At 34.5% G+C, this 22,626-nt stretch overlaps 2 protein-coding genes and 1 pseudogene across 2 annotated transcripts in view; all 3 read right to left on the bottom strand.

The window, feature by feature from the left end:
• Positions 1–2,894: 2,894 nt before the first annotated feature.
• LOC145755936 (MFS-type efflux pump MSMEG_3705-like) lies at positions 2,895–7,452 on the bottom strand (annotated as a pseudogene).
• Positions 7,453–11,624: 4,172 nt separating this feature from the next.
• LOC145755350 (lactadherin-like) lies at positions 11,625–22,194 on the bottom strand. Its single transcript, XM_082571574.1, has 4 exons — positions 14,156–22,194; positions 13,494–13,635; positions 13,238–13,400; positions 11,625–11,974 (listed from the first exon to the last, which is right to left on the bottom strand). The coding sequence occupies exons 1-4, from the start codon at positions 14,412–14,414 to the stop codon at positions 11,885–11,887; spliced, it is 654 nt and encodes a 217-aa protein (XP_082427700.1). The 5' UTR covers positions 14,415–22,194; the 3' UTR covers positions 11,625–11,884.
• Positions 22,192–22,626, bottom strand: part of LOC145755935 (MFS-type efflux pump MSMEG_3705-like) — a 43,059-nt gene continuing 42,624 nt past the window's right edge. Inside the window, exon 9 of the mRNA XM_082572163.1 lies at positions 22,192–22,562. Within this exon, the coding sequence (XP_082428289.1) occupies positions 22,192–22,562 (371 nt within the window). The remainder of the gene's footprint in view (positions 22,563–22,626) is intronic.

Genomic DNA, 22,626 nt, shown 5'->3' with positions numbered 1-22,626 from the left:
TGTACAACCCTGAGCCCCACTGTTTAAAAATAAGTTTTGTTTATAAATTCTGGTATTTTTTCGTAAAGTTATTCTATATATATCTTAAACACTTTAGCCTAGCAATCAAAATGCGATCCCAGCAAAAGAACACTCGTTTATAAATGCTGGTTTGAAACAGGTAGAAAAAGGCAATCTTTAAATTTAGGAGAATTAGTCACAAGTTTTTTTTTTAATATATCTTTATCCTCGATTTGGAAGGTCGATTGCGCGAACTAAACATAGAGTTACCCAGTTTCGAGTTGCATTAAGCAGTTTGGGATAATATAGAGATTATAATTGCCCGATAATTATGCTGCTGATTAAGTGCTGACTCAGCAGGAGTTTTCACCGTTTATAGCACTTTACTCGAGGGCGCTACAGCATAAGAGCAGTGGGGATTGAACCCACGACATCGTGTTGGTGCAGCAAGTGTTCTTACAACTACACCACGCTGCTAAATGTTTAATAATTACCAATAATTATTATTTTTTCAAATTAAATAAAAACCAAAAAAACATTTAAAAAAAATTGTTCTGTTGCTAGGACATCGAACTAAAATTAAAAGCAACAAAATGTAAAAAATTTAAAAACCAAACCAACTTTTAAACAACGAAATTTTCAAGTTAATTTTATTACATTTTAAAGCAGTTAGTTATCCCATACCAAACAACTTGGTAGTTTACATTAAACTGATTAAGTATTTTCAACATGGTGGTGTCAGTTAAATTTGACGCAAAACCTGATGATAAATATTTATTTAAATTGTAAGCGAACATGCTATAAGGTTGTTGAACTTGGTTAATCATTTATAATATCGATAAATAGAACTCGTTGGTATCAGCTAGGACAAATATTGATGGCTGCATAACAGGAAGTTATTTATAACACTTGATGTTTTTATAAGGTCGATATCAGCTGTGATTACAAATTCTGCGAAATGTTTGCGCAATGTTTACGAAATTCTTAGTAAATTTGTGTTTACTGAATTGCAACAATTTGCAGACCTTGAACTAAAGTCCATATAATAAACATGTTGTTTACATGTTTATGATTATTTACTAACTTTTAGGCCTTACACGAATGCTACAAAATGCCAGCAGTGGGAATCAAACCCAGGATCTCAGGTCTTACACAAATGCTACAAAATGCCAGCAGTGGAAATCAAACCCAGAATCTCAGGCATTACACGAATGCTACAAAATGCCAGCAGTGAGAATCAAACCCAGAATCTCGGCCTTGCACAAATGCTACAAAATGCCAGCAGTGAGAATCAAACCCAGAATCTCGGGCCTTGCACAAATGCTACAAAATGCCAGCAGTAGGAATCAAACCCAGGATCTTAGGCCTTACACAAATGCTACAAAATGCCAGCAGTGGGAATCAAACCCAGGATCTTAGGCCTTACACAAATGCTACAAAATGCCAGCAGTGGGAATCAAACCCAGGATCTCAGGTCTTACACGAATGCTACAAAATGCCAGCAGTGGGAATCAAACCCAGGATCTTAGGCCTTACACAAATGCTACAAAATGCCAGCAGTGGGAATCAAACCCAGAATCTCAGGTCTTACACAAATGCTACAAAATGCCAGCAGTGGGAATCAAACCCAGGATCTCAGGCCTTACACAAATGCTACAAAATGCCAGCAGTAGGAATCAAACCCAGGACCTTAGGCCTTGCACAAATGCTACAAAATGCCAGCAGTGGGAATCAAACCCAGGATCTTAGGCCTTACACAAATGCTACAAAATGCCAGCAGTAGGAATCAAACCCAGAACCTCAGGCCTTACACAAATGCTACAAAATGCCAGCAGTGGGAATCAAACCCAGGACCTCAGGCCTTACCCGAATGCTACAAAATGCCAGCAATGGGAATCAAACCCAGGATCTCAGGCCTTACACGAATGCTACAAAATGCCAGCAGTGGGAATCAAATCCAGCCTTTTCAACAAAAATCAATTTATAGAAATCATGTCTTTAACATTTAAATATTTTAATAATTGTAAAAGCATAGTTGCATAAAAACAAAAAAACTTTCTACAGTATTTTAATAATTAGTGATGTGCCGATCGCCGTTTTTTTTGATCAGATCACGATCGGATAACGTGACCGAACAATCGGTAACTTTATCGCCACTAAATACAAAAACAATTGACCCTGTATGTTAAACACTACTTATTCACACGTTTAAATATTTAACCGTAATATTCAGTATAATTTACAAGAACTAAAAACAATTTTACTAGCGCGGAAATAAAGCGCTGTAAAAGTTTATGGAATCTATGTGGTTAAGGCATGTGCGTGTTTATTTGTGACGTAAAATTAAATGTGACGTAATTACCGATCTGCCGATTTTGGACCTTGATCGGGTGATCGCAAAATACCTTTAAAAATCGACGATTTACGATCACCATTTTGATCGGCACATCACTATTAATAATTTGCATTTTCGAAAAATAATCTTAAAAAATAGATGATATCAATTTTATAGTTTTCTAAAATTTTAAAAAAAGTAACAAAAACAAAATATATTTCAGAAATATAAAACAATAATAATTTCTCATAAAATATGGAGTAATTATAAAGTAAAGGAATACAAAATCTTAAAAGTAATAAAAACTGTAAAATTAACATTATTTAAATTTGTGTTTAGTTGATATAAATTAGAAAATAAAAACAGCAAGAATGGCAACAAATAATTTAGGAACTAAAATAACTCACTAGTATAATATTAAAAATAACTTTAAAAAAATTTTGGCAAAAAAATTATAAAAAAAATTTCACTAATAAATATTTAATAAAATTAAAATATTGTCATGATAAAATTTAAATTTTTAAATGTTTAAAATAATTTAAAAACTTTTTTTTTTAATTTAAAGTTTCGTTTTATTAACTATCGCTTCACTTTCTTCACAATTATTCGCTTCAATGCTCATGTGCGGTGAACCACGCAGAAGAGAAATTTGAGTCAACAAAAAGAAAAAAGAACCTAAAATTAGAAAAAGGGTTTTCGTAAAAACTAACTAAAAAAAGAGTTTAAAAATCAAACTAATAAAAACTTGGGTTTGCTGCATAAGGTCCTGGGTTCGATTCCTACTGCTCTCAAGCTGTAACTTTATTGAGTAAGGTGCTATAAACTCCTACTAAGCCAGCACTCAATCAGCAGCATAATTATCAGGCATTATAATCTATAATATCCCAAACTGCCACAGGCAACTTGAGACTGGGTCGGGGTAACAAATATACCTCCATGTTTAGGTCGTAAAGTTGACCTTCCCACATCGAGGATAAACAATTATCAGAAAAAAAAACTTACTAGCCAAGTAAAATCCTGGGTAAACGATGTACAGTGCTTCCCTGAAACCTAAAACTTTGATCATAGGTGGTACTATAAGAGGGGCATTCCCTCCGATATTATTGATCACAAAAATAAACATAGCGATCGCTGTCGCGCGTGACTGGGCAGGAAAGAACTCAACCAAAACAGTGAACAAAACTCCGAACCACATTTCCGCTGTGTTTTAAATAAAATTTGATTACAATAAAGTCATCGAAACTGGGTCGGGGTAACTGTTGTTACTCTTAAAAAAATATAAAACTATTTACCGAATAAATAAGCTCCAAAGAGCGAAATAAAAGCATAAGGCGGAGAAAAGTAAAGCGTTCCCGCCGCTAGAGGGCAGGCTATTGCTTGACTAACGACCAAAACCCACAATCTTGTTCGTACACCTAAAAAAATTTGATTTAAAATTAAAACCCCCAAAAAAATAAAATATTTCTAAATACAAATCTACAAAATTTGTGTTATATTAATAATACTGTCAATTTACACATAATGGGACATTTATATTAACCCCCTTATACCCTATCCCTTCTCTGAAAATAAAACTGTTTTATTGTACTTGTTTATCTTTAACGTGGGAAGGTCGAATGCACAACCTAAACATAGAGTAACATCAGTTACCCCGACCCGGTCTCAAGTTGACAGTTTGGGATATTATAATTGCTCAATAATTAAGCTGCTGATTAAGTGCTGGCTCAGCAGAAGTTAATACCGTTTATAGCGCCTTACTTAAGGGCTTTACAGCATGGAAGCAGTGGAGATCGAACAACAGAACTTATGTAGTAAAGACAAGGGTTTTGACCACTACACCATGCTGCCAACCTTTAATTTATGTCAAAATTTTCAGATAATGCCGTTTTCGAAAACTATTTTAGAAAATTGTCCATTCAGTAAATTGGATTTTTAATAATAGAATCAAAATAAAGATTACCGTATTTAGAAGCGAGTAAATCGGACAAAATTCCACCAGTGATTATCCCAATCGTTCCACCAACGATGGAAGTTAAACTCATCCACAACCCCACCTCTGTGCCGGGGTAATATTGATCAAAATATAACTGACTGTTGTAAGACCAACAAAAACTTGTTGAAAAAATTAAAATTTGATTTAGATTTTGTTATCCTTGATGTGGGAAGGTTAACTTCATGACCTGAACATAGATGAATATTTGTTACCCCGACCCAGTCTCGAGTTGCCTGTGGCAGTTTAAGAGCAGAAGGGATCGAACCAAAGACGTCATGTAGTAAAGCCAAGTGATCTGACCACTACAGTATGCAGGGTGAGGTTTAAAGCTTGATTCCCAGTACCGGCATGTTGAAGCACCGACTAAGGATTTTATTCATAAATATAAAAACTCACCAGAATGTCTGAATGAAGCCCCAACCAGTAACAATAAGATAGTTGGAGATTTGATAAATAATTTGAAAGTTGTCAAAATTGATTTCAACACCGACTGCTTTTCTAAATAATAAAATTTATAGCCAGGTTTATAAATAGCTTAGTTAAAAATATAGTTTGCAAAATAGGCCAAATAACTTTTAAACATTTCTCCAAAAAAATATGAAATTTTACGACAGACTTAAAAAATACAATTTTTATAATGAAAACGGCAGCATGGTGTAGTGGTAAGAACAGTTGCTACACCACACATAAGGTCGTGAGTTCAATCCCCACTGCTCTTATGCTGTAGCACCCTTAAGTAAGGTGTTATAAACGGTGTGAACACCTGCTGAGCCAACACTTAATCAGCAGATTAATTATCGGACAAATATATTGAATAATATCCCAAACTGCCAAAGTCAACTCTATGTTTAGGTCGTGAGATCGATCGAATTACAGAAAACGGGTTTATTTATTAAACATTTTATCAAAAGTATTAAATACCAAAGTCTATCTTATATTTGTTATTCTCTTCAGCTTGTTCTATAATTTTACGTTCTGGTTCTTTGACAGAGAAATATAAAATAATCGCCATAATTATGCCTGGAGCTCCAGCTATAAAGTAACACCAACGCCAGCTCTAAGAAAAATATAACAAAAGATTGGTTAAAAATTAATTTAAATTAATTTTGTTTTTTTAGAGGTTGATTTGATAGAAAAACCTAAAAATAAATCGTTCAAAAAAAGGGTAGGCTACTACGTTATAAGAGAAGTGGGAATCGAACCCAGGTCCTCATGTAGTAAAGCCAAGTGTTCTGACTACTACACCGCACTGCCGGTCAAAAATATTTTCACCATTCCAAGAATGTTGGCGTCAGTCACATAATTTCCAACAGCAAATGCCAAACCATATCCAAAATAAATTCCAAAGTTGAAAAAACTCATCGCAAAAGCTCAAACTTTCTGTGAGAAAATGTAGGCCACCAAACTTGAGGTAAGAGGAGTACAGGCCGACTCTCTGAGAAAAAAAGTTTTAGGTTTTTAAGAGAATTTATTATACATACAAAACAAAAAAATATGATATTATTAAGGTTTGTTAAGACCCTATAGCATAAGAGCAGTGGGAATTGAACACAGGACCTTATGTAGTGATGCCAAGTGCTCTTACCACTACACCATGCTTCACCTACAAATTTAGTTAAAAATAATAACTGGTACAAAAAACTTTTTTTTTTTAAATATTTTTTTACTGAAACAAACTTTAAACTCACCCTGCCCCGAAGCCAACTCTCAGCAAAGCTAACAACCAATAAGTGTCGGCAAATCCGGTGGTAAAAGTCATTACCGAGTAAAAGAAAACACTTGCAGATAATATCTGGATTCTAAACCATAAAATAAAAAGAGTTTTTTAAAAGTTAATTAAAAATTTTAATATTGAAAAGCAAAATAAATAAAAAAAAATTTTTTTAAATTTTTGGTTTGCAGAAAATGGAGTTACTGACATTTTAGCAAAAACGATATGCCAAAACCACCATTTTACTAACAATAGCACATTTTCTATTAACTTTTTTTTACTCAAAAAAAAAATTATAAAAAAAATTTATCCTCACAGATTTATCCTCACTCTATAATATTTATCCTCACTCTATAATATCCCAAACTGTTGAAGGCAACTTGAGACTGGGTCAGAGTAAATGATGTTACTCTATTTTTAGGTCGTAAAGTTGACTTTCCCACATTGAGGATAAATTAATATAAAAAATAGTCGGTAATCAACCTGTTATATTTATCGCCAACAATTCCCATTACAACTCCCATAACAGTAAAAATGGCAATAAATATTGGACCAACAAGAACTTGGTATTCTATTCCCTGGCCTGAGTAATTCCATTCACAATATATCGTTCCATTCCATCCCATGAGATTACATCTAAAAATTAAGATTATTAATAATTTACTTTGTTAGTTAGCATGTTGTAGCATCATTAAGTACGACGTGGGATCCTGGGTTTAATTCCCACTACTGGCATGTTGTAGCATTCTTGAGTAAGACCTGGGATGTTGGGTTTGATTCTCACTGCTGACATGTTATAGCATCGTTAGGTAATACCTGAGGTTCTTGGTTTAATTCTCACTGCTGGCATGTTGTAGCATCCTTAAGTAAGATCTGAGATGCTGGATTTGATTCCCACTGCTGTCATGTTGTAACATTTTTGAGTAAGACCTGGGGTTCTTGGTTTGATTCCCACTGACCTGCAATCCTGGGTTTGATTCCCACTGCTGGCATGTTGTAGCATCCTTAAGTAAGACTAAGATCCTGGGTTTGATTTCCACTGCTGGCATGTTGTAGCATCCTTAAGTAAGATCTGAGATGCTGGATTTGATTCCCACTGCTGTCATGTTGTAACATCTTTGAGTAAGACCTGAGATTCTTGATTTGATTCCCAATAAAATAATATTAGCATGCAAAATTAACAACTACTCACTGTGTTGAATTCTTCACATCTCTGCATTTTGTGTTTGACAGTTTTTCAACATTTATGTCCAAGGTCAAACAAGCCATGTCTCCAAAATGAACAGCCTGTGCCATTTCCTTTGAGGTGACACCGATCATAAAATGACCCAACTCCCCAAACCCATAACACAACATTAGGATTGTTATACAATACCAATGATACATGGGCTCCCCTTTAAATGTTTTAACCATTTTGAAATTGTTTTCCTAATGTTAAAGTAAACTGAATTTAAATTCTGTTATTAATTAGCGATGTAGAAAGGTCGACTTGACAACTTAAAAAAAGCTGCTGATTAAGTGCTGGTTCAAGTTCATACGGTTTATAGCGCCTTACTTAAGAGCGCTACAGCATGGAAGCAATGAGGATCGAACCCAGGACCTCATGTAGTGAAGCCAAGTGTTCTGACCACTACACCATGCTGCCATTATTAAAGTATATATAATTTTAAAACTTAATACATAAAAAATGTTCGTTATTCGTTTAAATATTAATAAAATAATAAAAACGTTATTCAGCAAAAAAGATTTAATTTATGCCTAAAATTAACTTAAAATTTTATCCAGAATATATCAGCTAACGCAAACAATTTTGGCAAATATTGCCAGACCATAACTTTTCTGATTTTTATAACTTAAATATATCTTAACATTTCTTTGTTTTTATTTTATAATTTGCTCAATTAATCTAAAAACATCTGATTTTGGTCTGTTTACAAAATCACATTTCCTCAACGCGATGTCAACAAAAAGTTGAAGTAGTTACTCATATGCGGCGTACGAAAAATGTCACCACTTTTTAAATACTCATTGCAAGAAAGTCGCCTTCAAGACCTAAATATAGAGTAACAACTGTTACCTTGACCCAGTCCTAAGTTGCCTATAGCATGTTAGAGTATTATTGATTATAATTGCACAATAATTAAACTGCTTTATAAATAATGACTTAGCAAGAGTTTATATCGTTTATAGCACCTTACTCAAGGACGCTACTGCATAAGAGCAGTGGGAATTAAGTCTAGGACCTCGTATAGAAAAGCCAAGTGTTTTGACTACTAAACCAGGCTGCCTTAACACAATTTAACTAAAAACATTTTACCAAATAAACATGAATTAGAAACTGTACAAAAAACGATGTTTTACCATTTTTATCACAAACAAACAAGCCCAAGATATTCACCTCAAAAACTACCAAGCGACCTAACTACTAAGACTAAAACGCAAGACATCTACCTAAAAACCTAGCAAGCGAACCAACTACTAAGACTGTAGTGCAAGACATCTACCAAAAATCCTAACAAGTGAACTAACTACTTAGACTAAAGCGCAACACATCTACCAAAAAATCTCGCAAGCAACCTAACTAATAAGACTAAAGCGCAAGACATCTACCAAAAAACCCAGCAAGCGACCTAACTACTAAGACTGAAGCGCAAGACATCTACCAAAAAACCCAGCAAGCGACCTAACTACCTAAACGGACCAAAGCTTTAAAACTATGCCAACTCAGGGGAAAACAGTTCCTGCCATAACGTAGGTGATCCGATATTCAAAAAAGCGAACAGTCGATCAAAGCCATCGGCCTAAAGGCACTACAAGCTAATCAGACGCGCTTATAAAACCAACGAATATCCACGTACGGAGAAGTGGTTGGCCTCCCATTGTCGCTGGGAGGCCTCCCATTTACACTTCCCTAACTGTTAGTTGAACATCGAAATCTTGAGCCTAGGTTAAGCCTAAAATGAAGCTATTTGTGGTCTTTTGTAAAAGTCCAAGTTTACGCTTTGTATATGTGTTGGCTTAGCATAAGCAAAAATTTATTTTAAACGACAATTTTTTTGATTTTTGTAAATAAAAAATGTTTTGGGTGAAAATTGTGACATGTTGAAAATTGAAAGCTTGCGTCGTTCGTCCGGTTTACAAAATGCGGAAAAGCGGAATTTTTAAACCTTACCCTAATCTTCCCTTGAAAAGTATCTTCCCATATTCTTTGAAAATGAAAAAAAATGACTTTTTACCTAAATATAGGAAAGATATTTAACATATTTAGAGTATGAGATTTTCTTAAAATAGCATTTCAAGGCACAAGATTTTAGTAAAAGGTTATTAAAAAGTTAACTCAGGACCTGAGTTCTTTTTTCATAATGATGCACACTATAAGGCTAATAATAAAGATGCTAAAACATGCCATCAGTGGGAATCAAACTAAGGACCCCACGTTTTTACCTTAGGATACTATTACATGCCATCAGTGGGAATCAAACTAAGGACCTCAGGTTCTTACTTAAAGATACTACAACATGCCATTAGTGGGAATTAAACTAAGGACCTCAGGTTCTTACTTAAAGATCCTACAACATGCCATCAGTGAGAATCAAACTAAGGACCTCAGGTTCTACTTAAAGATGCTACAACATGCCAGCAGTGGAAATCAAACTAAGGACCTCAGGTTCTTACTTAAAGATACTACAACATGCTATCAGTGGGGTTGAAACTAAGGACCTCAGGTTCTACTTAAAGATGCTACAACATGCCATCAGTGGGAATTAAACTAAGGACCTCAGGTTTTTACTTAAAGATACTACAACATGCCATCAGTGAAAATCAAACCAAGGACCTCAGGTTCTTACTTAAAGATCCTACAAACATGCCATCAGTGAAAATCAAACCAAGGACCTCAGGTTCTTACTTAAAGATCCTACAAACATGGCATCAGTGGGAATCAAACCAAGGACCTTAGGTTCTTTTTTGAAGATCCTACAAACATGGCATCAGTGGGAATCAAACTAAAAACCTTAAGTTCTTACTTAAAAATGCTACAACATGCCAGCAGTGGAAATCAAACTAAGGACCTCAGGTTCTTACTTAAAGATGCTACAACATGCCATCAGTGAGAATCAAACCAAGGACCTCAGGTTCTTACTAAAAGATCCTTCAAACATGGCATCAGTGGGAATCAAACCAAGGACCTCAGGTTCTTACTTGAAGATCCTACAACATGCCATCAGTGGGAATTAAACTAAGGACCTCAGGTTCTTTCTTAAAGATACTACAACATGCCATCAGTGGGAATCAAACAAAGAACCTCAGGTTCTTATTTAAAGATCCTACAAACATGGCATCAGTGGGAATTAAACAAAGAACCTCAGGTTCTTACTTGAAGATCCTACAACATGCCATCAGTGGGATTTAAACTAAGGACCTCAGGTTCTTTCTTAAAGATGCTACAACATGCCATCAGTGGAAATTAAACTAAGGACCTCAGGTTCTTACTTAAAGATCCTACAAACATGGCATCAGTGGGAATCAAACCAAGGACCTTAGGTTCTTACTTGAAGATCCTACAACATGCCATCAGTGAGAATCAAACTAAGGACCTCAGGTTCTTACTTAAAGATCCTACAACATGCCAGCAGTGGGAATGGAAACCAAGGACCTCAGATCCTACTTAAAGAAGCTATAACATGCCAGCAGTGGGAATCATGCAAGAATATGAAGCAAATTTTATTAATTACGAACGGTTTTTAGTTGTTGGTTGTTCACAAGAATATAAAATTCTGGCTAATTCTTACAAAAATAAACTCAGAATTTCAGTAACTGCTTTTAGAAACGAACATTTGCATTTAATAAAAAGCAGAAATGAATCGTTGGAAAAATGATTCAATACCAGAAAAACGAGGTTAGAGTTCCCATGTAAAAAGAGTTGTTAAATAACCCGCAAATTCGATAAACGAGTTATAGTTAAAAGCATTGAAACTTATTATTTAAATAGGGAGGAAAAATACATCAAAGCTTGTTAGCAAATAAATAACAATTCCATTTCAAATCAACATCAAAAACTGTTTGTTTATTAAATTTAAACTTAGCTTATGCGGATTTATCCAAAATAAGTTACAATTGTGACATTAATAGGGCCAATACCTTTTTTGTTTGACCCAGTTACACCGATGTAGCTAATTGTTTGCTTGCTGGTCCGCAAATCAGTAGTAATTGTAACAGCACTTACTTTTTGTTTAATCTCGTTTTCTAGTCCTTTCCACACCTCTGTTTTAAGAGCAGGTAGTATTGTGCGGGATGGTATTTTAAACCTGGGCTCTAAAACTTTCATAAGGTCTCCAAAACCTTCGTCATTTAAAACCTTTCGTCAATGAAAATGGCTGCAAATTTTTAGTATTATAACTTGTTTTGTTGCCTGGACAGCCACTTGAAATAACTAATTTGCATTTATTACACATTGTTTTACTTTAACTATCTTTGATTACAGTCTTTACCAAATATTAGACCTACGATTTGACATTGCAGTAACTGTTCACTTGAAAATAGGAAATTTAAATATTACTACTATAGACTTTGTTACATTATGTTTATTCACACATTTAATAAACGCAACTATTACAGCCTTAACATTTTAGTAAATTTACAGAATTTTATTGTTTGTAAGATTTAATTAGTATAACACGGATTAATTGTTTAAAATTATAAAATAAATTAGTTTACAAGTTTTAATATATTACATAACTAAAGAATTTTAATTAACAACTAGGAATTAAAATAATTAACCAAAAGAAATATATGATTACTAGCAAGATAAAAGCTCCATGCGAAGAATGGGATAACTATCCCATGTTTATGGATACAATCGAACATAGCGAGCACTTATAGGTTGAGGAAAGTTGTTCAACTTGTAACTTCTTCTATCTTCATTACTAACAAAGACCTTTAAAAAGATTTAATATAATATTTAACGTAATAATATTCAGGTTTAAGATATTAATTATTTAAATTTTATAACTTTAATAATCGCGCGTTGTTCATCGCTTCACATTTAACTTAAAGGGACTGCAACATGCAAAATTAAAATGTCTATAAAGGGCATTGTGACGTGTTTGCCAGCCCCTGATTACAATCTAAATGGCTTATTTCCTGCCCAAAAGTTACAGATTTTTGCTATTTTAAATAAAAAAATGTTACGACGATGCTTAAATTTAAGTTATCGACTTTATATTTAAGTTGTGCATAATTTAAGCTTAAGCATTCGTGTTGACACTGATTTTTAGGGAGCTAGAACAGCGTCCATAGCAACGTGATATAAATACGTTCCATGTCTTGCAAAAACAGTTTTATGGACAAAAATCACAACCACAAAATCAAATGTAGCATGCACTTAAAAAAACTGTTTTTAATTAACACTAAGGCCAAAAAGAATGCTGTTTTAAGTAAGTTAGGTACTAAAAACTACTTTCCAAGCTACTTCGAACGCTGGGACCAAAGTAGCTACGTTCGGCCTTAAGAAAACAGTAGATTATAACTTGCGTTAAATTATAAACTCACAACTTATTTACTACTTGGAAAAAACATAAAAACGTCTTTCAACAAGTAGTAAACCCCATTTGTGGCTAAAAGTGTAAGTGAAAGTCAGCACTGGAAAATAATAAAACTGAAATACAAAATCGGTAAAAAATTGTAATCCAGTTTAGTCTTAGAATCTGTAGAATTTAAAAAAACATCAATATTGCTATATTGGACATGTTTCAATAAAAAAACGTTTTTCCAGTCAAACAACGACTGAAGACCGAGTACAAACATAAGAAAAGCCCACATAATTATTTTCACAGCGGTTCGCGGGATTTTTACAATGTTAATTTTTAAAAATTACAAAACTTTTACTTTTAGATTAATAAAAAATTCAAAAACTGTCGCAGACCCTTTATTGTTACAAACGACGCATAATTAAGTTTTGTAACAAGCTATGACATCACAAAACAATTAGAATAGGGATTGTTTAAACAATGGTTTGCTTGGTTATTATCATCTAGCTTGTAAACAACACATAACTTTTAAAAACAAGTTTTGTTGATTTTAATTGAAACATTTTTAATAAAATAAACTTTTTAAATTAATGAACACCAATTAATTAAAAACTGTTTCTAAACTTTAATAAGTTAAACAAAATAAATTTTCGTTTTAAATTTAAGCTTACCAGATCATTTCCATTATCTTGGATGAACTGCATATCTGATGTACTGGACCCAAAAGATATCTTAAAGCTGGTAACCCAACCATTACCATCGTAATTTCCTTGTGTCACAACTCCTGTCACTCGAGTTGATGTCTTGAGGTCAATTTGGATCCATTCCCCAACCCTCCCTATTAATTAAAACAATGTTAATGTTTATTTTCCACTAATTACAAAAGTTGTGAAACTTTATTATAAGATAGAAAATAATTCCAATAACTCGCATTGTTTAGACATCCAACCATAGGTATGAGCATCCAACCTTGCTGTATGTGGTAATGTGATGCTGCTATAATAAGAACTAGCTGTGATGTCACTATCCGGTATTCTTCCATCTTTTAACCCAAGTCCACATACACTAACTATAAATATTTAGGTTTATTAAGAATCAATCTTATAAGTTGGCATGATTTAGCTTAACTCTTAAATATTTAAATTGTAAAATTAAATATTATAAAATGTTTATAAATTGTTATATTGTCTGCTTACTGTTAGAACCTCGTAACTCAAAATTTGACAACAAATATAAATTTACAAATTTTAAAAGCTGTATTTTTTTGGACACAGATTCCATAAAACATTTAAAGTTATTTAAATTAAAAATTTATTTAAATAAAACTGACATAATAACTTAACATCGTTCGTTAAAATAATAACTAAATATCTATGATAAAATTAATTTTACAGATCAGTTTTAGCACTTTAAAAATGCCACTGTATTAAGTATACTTGTTTATATAAGGAACAATGTTAATAAACCATACAAAATATACTTGCAAGATTTCAAAAGTTAATTAATTGTCTTAAAATTGTTTTTATTTAAGTTTTGAGGTTCTACCAGTAAGATGATATTATTTAACAAATATAAAGTAACCAAAATACCTGCTTTATCAGGAAAAACTCGTTTTATTACTGCAACAATTTTATCATGACACGAACACTCTCCAGTAGCCCCAATTTCACCCCTTGAACCTTTTTCACCTTTCTCCCCAGCTGGGCCAAGCTTGCCTGGTCTCCCTTGGGTTGATCTTAGCTCCCTGAAAGCGGGACTATCGGGGCTTGCATTAAAACAAACTTTGTTTTTTCTGGATGCAGCTAAGCATAACCAGAAGCACAAAAACATAAATATTTTCAAACTCATTTCGGCAAGATTTAAGTTACAATTGTTTTAATCTAAACTCATTTAACAAGCTAGTTATATTTATTTTATTAATATTTATCACAAATAATTGAAAATAACTTTCCGTCTGTTCCGACATTTTTGTATCAAAACACGCAGGTACCAAACGCACTAAAAATTATATCTTGATTAATTTTCAAATCGACTGTAATTTAAAATTAATTAAAAACTTTTTAAACGAGATGTGACGACACTATGACGTAACAATAATAGCAACGCTGCATTAAAATAATTATTCGAATTGTTGTCTAACAAGATTTGACGCTATAGTTTAATTGTGATGTCATAATCTACTAAAGTAACGACAAAGCCCGCTATAGTTTAATTGTGATGTCATAATCTACCAAAGTAACAACATAGCCCGCTATAGTTAAATTGCGATGTCATAATCTACTAAAGTGACGTTAAAGCCCGCTATCGGAGCCGCAAAGCGAGTCAGCTATTGTGACATGCAACGAGGTTTCCCATAACAGCGTTAAAAATGTGAAACGTTTAAAGATTGTGCCAGTTAAAGTGTGGGGCAACAATCAAAGTAATTTTGTGAACGCTTTTCTGGATGACGGTTCAAATACAAGTATTTGTACTGCAAGCCTTGCAAAGAAATTAGAAGGAGACAAAAGAACACACCGAACTTTATACAGCAAATTAAGTAACTAGTCATGGGAGCCGAGTTGACTCACTTTATGTATAGGAGGTCAAACCGAATCGTTTATTGTCGACAAGCTTTTGGTACTTGATCATATTGTCAATATAGGTGACAGCATTACAACCAAGAAAGTGGTAAACATATATCCGCATCTGCATGACCTGAAGTTTCCTGAACTTAAAACAAAATCAGTGGAGCTACTTCTGGGAAACAATGTTCACGATGCATTCAGGGTTTCTGAATGGCGTTACGGCAAAAAGTGCCAGCTTTTCGGCCTGCATACGGTGTTGGGTTGGACGTTGTTTGGCTCAGACCTTAGCTCAAGGAAATCCTCTCCAACAAACTAATGTTAATTTTATGCATGAGCCTGAACAAGTATCGACATCATGCAACAAAATTTCAGATGTTTTTGTCGAGCAATTTTCACGACCTTGATTGTGCGCTAAAGAGCGAAATGTCAATAAAGGACAAAAGGACGTTGAAAATTATGAACAAAACAGTTTCACGAAATGGCTGACACTATGAAATTGGATTACTCTGGAAAAAGAAATATATATAACTCTTAAAGAATAGAAAAATGACACTTCAAAGGCTGCAATCTTTGAAAAAGAAGTTTATTGTTAACCCTGAAACTTTTAGGCAATATCGGGAATAAATCGATGAATATGTAAAATAAGGACATGGGACTGTATTGGCTAATAGGAATTGTGTAAACGATATAACGTGGTATATACCACACCACTGTACGGGCCCTAAGTTCATTATAGTGTTTGATTGTGTTGCAAAACACTGCGTTGTTTCTTTAAATGACGTTTTATTACAGGGACTTTACTAGCAGCCTCGTGGAAGTGCTTTTACGATCTGGTTCCAGAACTACATATTAACACTTAGAATAATTGGCTAAGCACTCTTGTTGATTGAGATAACATTAGTATCCCCAGATGTTTTAAACCTTAATATTGATTATGGTTGTATTTAGTTTTATCGCTGAAAGGACTGAAGCCCGGTTTTAGTCAAAGGCAATATGTACGTTAGTGGCAGGCTACATAATTCAACCGTCCCTCTAATCAACAAACATCAGATGATTCTTCCATCTAACCAGGTTGTAACCGAGCTCATTGTAAGTATCATGGCATGGACATTCGGGAACAATCCATGTCTTGTCCGCCATTGATGGCTGAGGTGGAACGAATTTTAAACAGCAGACCTCTGGTGCCACTCTGCGACGACTGCAAGGATGAATTGGCTTTGACGCCAAGTATGTTGCTGAACAATGGACAACGACCTGCCTCCAGACACGTTTGTCAATGAAGACAGTTACAGACGATCTTGGAGGTTCTACTTATTGCTGATCAATTTTGGGAGCGATTGACAAAGGAGTATTTGACTTTGTTACAATTGCGACAAAAATGGCTTCAGTCGATGAGGAATTTCACGATTGGCGACGTGGTTCGTTAATGAGAACTCAAAGAAAGGACTCTGTTGAATCAATTGTAATAAGCCTATTACAATCAATTCTAAGTTCAAGCTAGTTCAATGTCATTGACCGGACACGTACAACAATTATTCTTGTTATAACGCCCGTCAACTTCAAACAATGCACACTAAAATCGCCCTTAACGAGAATTAGCCACGTAACCTGGACGTAGAAGGCCAACGGCTTTACAACGAACAAACTTTTATTGTCTCTCGGTTTTGCTATAAATACTAGAGCAATTTAAACATTTGCATTTGTCGTATAGTAGTAGAATTTTGTCGTATTGTTACAATTGTCATATAGTAGTAGAACCTAATGTAGTGTTTGGTGCCAGCGTGCTTGTAGCGCATCTGAATAATTTGTGACGCGGGGCGTTGGTTGACTTAATTGTGCTTACGCACTAATTAACGGCGCGCAAGTATTTCTATATGATAAAGCGTGGTAGCTTTATGGTGATCATTCTACTTCTGAATGTTTCAACTGTTTACTGCTTTTATTTTATCGCAAGTAACCTGTTTTTAATAAAGAGTAAGCCAATAAGAACCGGCAGCGTGATGTAGTGGTAAGACCGGCAGCGTGGTGTAGTGGTAAGAACACTTGCTACACCACACATGGGGTCGTGGGTTCAATCCCCACTGATCTCATGCTGTAGCGCACTTGAGTAAGGCGCTATAAACAGTATGAACACCTGCTGAGCCAACACTTAATCAGCAGCATAATTACCGGGCAATTATAATATATAATATCCCAAACTGCCACAGGCAACTCGAGACGGGGTCGGAGTAACTGATGTTACTCTTTGTTTAAGTCGCGCATTCGACTTTCCCACATCGAGGATAAAGAATAAAAAAAAGGATAAAGATATATACAAAAAAAAAAGAACGCCTGTTTAAATCTAGCAGAAAGCGAACCTTGAACGTTTTTGTAACACATTCTTCACCAATCTACCTATAGTTGGTCATCGTAACATCGTCGGGCCGATCTACGGATAGTTGGTCACCGTCGCATCTCGCAATAACTGGACCTACAAACCGTACTGTAACTTTAACGCCAGTCTAGCGATCTAGCTGATCTTGTAACGTAACTTTTAATCAATCCAAGTGATTCGCCGTATTACAATAAAATGATTGCTGTTACCGTCTTGTCGTTTATAAATAAAACTTAAACAAAATATTAAACCAGATAATAATAACAAATAGAGTCGGTAAACGGAGTCAAATTAAACCAAATAAACAATCAAAATAATTATAACAACAAATCTAGTAACTCTACAAATGGCGATTTTTCGGCCTGATTAAAGGTTAATAAAATAGTTGTAGAGTGCTATAATTAACCTCGAATACGCAAACTTTTCGATACTTCAAACCTTCCGATACTTCAAATCTTTCGATATTTTTAAACTTCCGAATTACGATATAAAATAAGATACCTTTATAAAAGTGTTAAATAATTAGTTTACTATGCGCGCACAAATAAAATATAACTAACAACTGCCTAAGGCTATTATGCCATTTTAACAAAGCGCAGCAAATAAACGTTTTATAGTGCAATAATAAAACAAACGCCAAAACCTACATTCTGTAGGAAGCGTAACAACTTTGTTTTTAGATAATCCGAGACAACATAAACCCTCATTACAGGCACAACAAATTACGACAGTTCCCATATCTCCTCGAACAAAAATAAAACAAAAGCCAAAACCTACATTCTGTAGAAAGCGTAACAACTTTGTTTTTAGATAATCCGAGACAACATAAACCCACATTCCAGGCACAACAAATTACGACAGTTCCCATATCTTCTCGAACATTTACGATACAAACAGAAGTGGTGAACGAGGGGCATACGCACTCCTCCAGACTACCAAACGGGCTACGATTTTCAGACTGCAACTATTCCCTTGTCTGTAAGCCGACATTTGACATGTCCATGTCTACAAAGCCTACAGATGGCTCGTTTACTTTAACGCTACTTAAATGTCATTGACCGGGCATGTACAACAATTATTCTTGTTACAACGGGCGTCAACTTCAAACAATGCACACTAAAATCGCCCTTAATGAGAATTAGCCACGTAACCTGTACGTTGAAGGCCAACGGCTTTACAACGAACGAACTTTTATTGCCTTCCGGTTTTGCTATAAATACTGGAACAATTTAAACTTTCTTCACCAATCTACCGAAAGTTGGTCACCGTTGCATCTCGCAATAACTGGTCCTACAAACCGTACTGTAACCGTAACGTCAGTCTAGCAATCTAGCTGATCTTGTAACGTAAATTTTAATCAAACCAAGTGATTTGCCGTATTACAATAAAAGTATTACTGTTAACGTCTTGTTGTTTATAAATAAAACTTAAACAAAATACTAAACCAGATAATAATAACAAATAGAGTCGGTAAACGGAGTCAAGTCAAATTAAACCAAATAAACAATCAAAATAATTATATCAATAAATCTAGTAACTCTACAAATGGCGATTTTCCGGCCTGATTAAAGGTTAATAATATAGTTGTGGAGTGCTATAATTAACCTCGAATACGCAAACCTTTCGATACTTCAAATCTTTCGATATTTTTAACCTTCCGAATTACGATATAAAATAGGATACCTTTATAAAAGTGTTAAATAATTAGTTTGCTATGCGCGCACAAATAAAATATAACTAACAACTGCCTAAAGCTATTATTCCATTTTAACAAAGCGCAGCAAATAAACGTTTTATAGCGCAAAAATAAAACAAACGCCAAAACCTACATTCTGTAAAAAGCGTCACAACAACTTTGTTTTTAGATAATCCGAGACAACATAAACCCTCATTGCAGGCACAACAAATTACGACAGTTCCCATATCTCCTCGAACAAAAATAAAACAAACGCCAAAACCTACATTCTGTAAAAAGCGTCACAACAACTTTGTTTTTAGATAATCCGAGACAACATAAACCCTCATTGCAGGCACAACAAATTACGACAGTTCCCATATCTCCTCGAACAAAAATAAAACAAACGCCAAAATCTACATTTTGTAGGAAGCGTAACAACAACTTTGTTTTTAGATAATCCGAGACAACATAAACTCTCATTGCAGGCACAACAAATTACGACAGTTCCCATATCTTCTCGAATATTTACGATACAAACAGAAGTGGTGAACAAGGGGCATACGCACTCCTCCAGACTTCCAAACTGGCTACGATTTTCTGACTGCAACTATTCCCTTGCCCAACTTCAAACAATGCACACTAAAATCGCCTTTAACGAGAATTAACCACGTAACCTGTACGTAGAAGGCCAACGGCTTTACAACGAACAAACTTTTATTGCCTTCCGGTTTTGCTATAAATACTGGAACAACTTAAACTTTCTTCACCAATCTACCGATAGTTGGTCACCGTTGCATCTCGCAATAACTGGTCCTACAAACCGTACTGTAACCGTAACGTCAGTCTAGCAATCTAGCTGATCTTGTAACGTAAATTTTAATCAAACCAAGTGATTTTCCGTATTACAATAAAAGTATTACTGTTAACGTCTTGTTGTTTATAAATAAAACTTAAACAAAATACTAAACCAGATAATAATAACAAATAGAGTCGGTAAACGGAGTCAAGTCAAATTAAACCAAATAAACAATCAAAATAATTATATCAATAAATCTAGTAACTCTACAAATGGCGATTTTCCGGCCTGATTAAAGGTTAATAATATAGTTGTGGAGTGCTATAATTAACCTCGAATACGCAAACCTTTCGATACTTCAAATCTTTCGATATTTTTAACCTTCCGAATTACGATATAAAATAGGATACCTTTATAAAAGTGTTAAATAATTAGTTTGCTATGCGCGCACAAATAAAATATAACTAACAACTGCCTAAAGCTATTAATCCATTTTAACAAAGCGCAGCAAATAAACGTTTTATAGCGCAAAAATAAAACAAACGCCAAAACCTACATTCTGTAAAAAGCGTCACAACAACTTTGTTTTTAGATAATCCGAGACAACATAAACCCTCATTGCAGGCACAACAAATTACGACAGTTCCCATATCTCCTCGAACAAAAATAAAACAAACGCCAAAACCTACATTCTGTAAAAAGCGTCACAACAACTTTGTTTTTAGATAATCCGAGACAACATAAACCCTCATTGCAGGCACAACAAATTACGACAGTTCCCATATCTCCTCGAACAAAAATAAAACAAACGCCAAAATCTACATTTTGTAGGAAGCGTTACAACAACTTTGTTTTTAGATAATCCGAGACAACATAAACCCTCATTGCAGGCACAACAAATTACGACAGTTCCCATATCTTCTCGAATATTTACGATACAAACAGAAGTGGTGAACAAGGGGCATACGCACTCCTCCAGACTTCCAAACTGGCTACGATTTTCTGACTGCAACTATTCCCTTGCCCAACTTCAAACAATGCACACTAAAATCGCCTTTAACGAGAATTAACCACGTAACCTGTACGTAGAAGGCCAACGGCTTTACAACGAACGAACTTTTATTGCCTTCCGGTTTTGCTATAAATACTGGAACAACTTAAACTTTCTTCACCAATCTACCGATAGTTGGTCACCGTTGCATCTCGCAATAACTGGTCCTACAAACCGTACTGTAACCGTAACGTCAGTCTAGCAATCTAGCTGATCTTGTAACGTAAATTTTAATCAAACCAAGTGATTTTCCGTATTACAATAAAAGTATTACTGTTAACGTCTTGTTGTTTATAAATAAAACTTAAACAAAATACTAAACCAGATAATAATAACAAATAGAGTCGGTAAACGGAGTCAAGTCAAATTAAACCAAATAAACAATCAAAATAATTATATCAATAAATCTAGTAACTCTACAAATGGCGATTTTCCGGCCTGATTAAAGGTTAATAATATAGTTGTGGAGTGCTATAATTAACCTCGAATACGCAAACCTTTCGATACTTCAAATCTTTCGATATTTTTAACCTTCCGAATTACGATATAAAATAGGATACCTTTATAAAAGTGTTAAATAATTAGTTTGCTATGCGCGCACAAATAAAATATAACTAACAACTGCCTAAAGCTATTATTCCATTTTAACAAAGCGCAGCAAATAAACGTTTTATAGCGCAAAAATAAAACAAACGCCAAAACCTACATTCTGTAAAAAGCGTCACAACAACTTTGTTTTTAGATAATCCGAGACAACATAAACCCTCATTGCAGGCACAACAAATTACGACAGTTCCCATATCTCCTCGAACAAAAATAAAACAAACGCCAAAACCTACATTCTGTAAAAAGCGTCACAACAACTTTGTTTTTAGATAATCCGAGACAACATAAACCCTCATTGCAGGCACAACAAATTACGACAGTTCCCATATCTCCTCGAACAAAAATAAAACAAACGCCAAAATCTACATTTTGTAGGAAGCGTAACAACAACTTTGTTTTTAGATAATCCGAAACAACATAAACCCTCATTGCAGGCACAACAAATTACGACAGTTCCCATATCTTCTCGAATATTTACGATACAAACAGAAGTGGTGAACAAGGGGCATACGCACTCCTCCAGACTTCCAAACTGGCTACGATTTTCTGACTGCAACTATTCCCTTGCCTGTAAGCCGACATTTGACATGTCCATGTCTACAAAAAAAAACTTAAACAAAATACCAAACCAAATATAATCATAATAAAATGAGTCGGTAAACGGGGTCAAGTCGTAAAGTTGACCTTCCCACATCGAGGATAAACAGTTATAAAGAAAAAAAAACTTACTAGCCAAGTAAAATCCTGGGTAAACGATGTACAGTGCTTCCCTGAAACCTAAAACTTTGATCATAGGTGGTACTATAAGAGGGGCATTCCCTCCAATATTATTGATCACAAAAATAAACATAGCGATCGCTGTCGCGCGTGACTGGGCAGGAAAGAACTCAACCAAAACAGTGAACAAAACTCCGAACCACACTTCCGCTGTGTTTTAAATAAAATTTGATTACAATAAAGTCATCTCGAAACTGGGTCGGGGTAACTGTTG

Source organism: Corella eumyota, chromosome 6, assembly GCF_963082875.1.
Source record: "Corella eumyota chromosome 6, kaCorEumy4.1, whole genome shotgun sequence".
NCBI lineage: Eukaryota > Metazoa > Chordata > Ascidiacea > Phlebobranchia > Corellidae > Corella > Corella eumyota.
The sequence above is the reverse complement of the archived record's forward strand: the minus strand, read 5'-3'. Positions and strand labels throughout refer to the sequence as shown.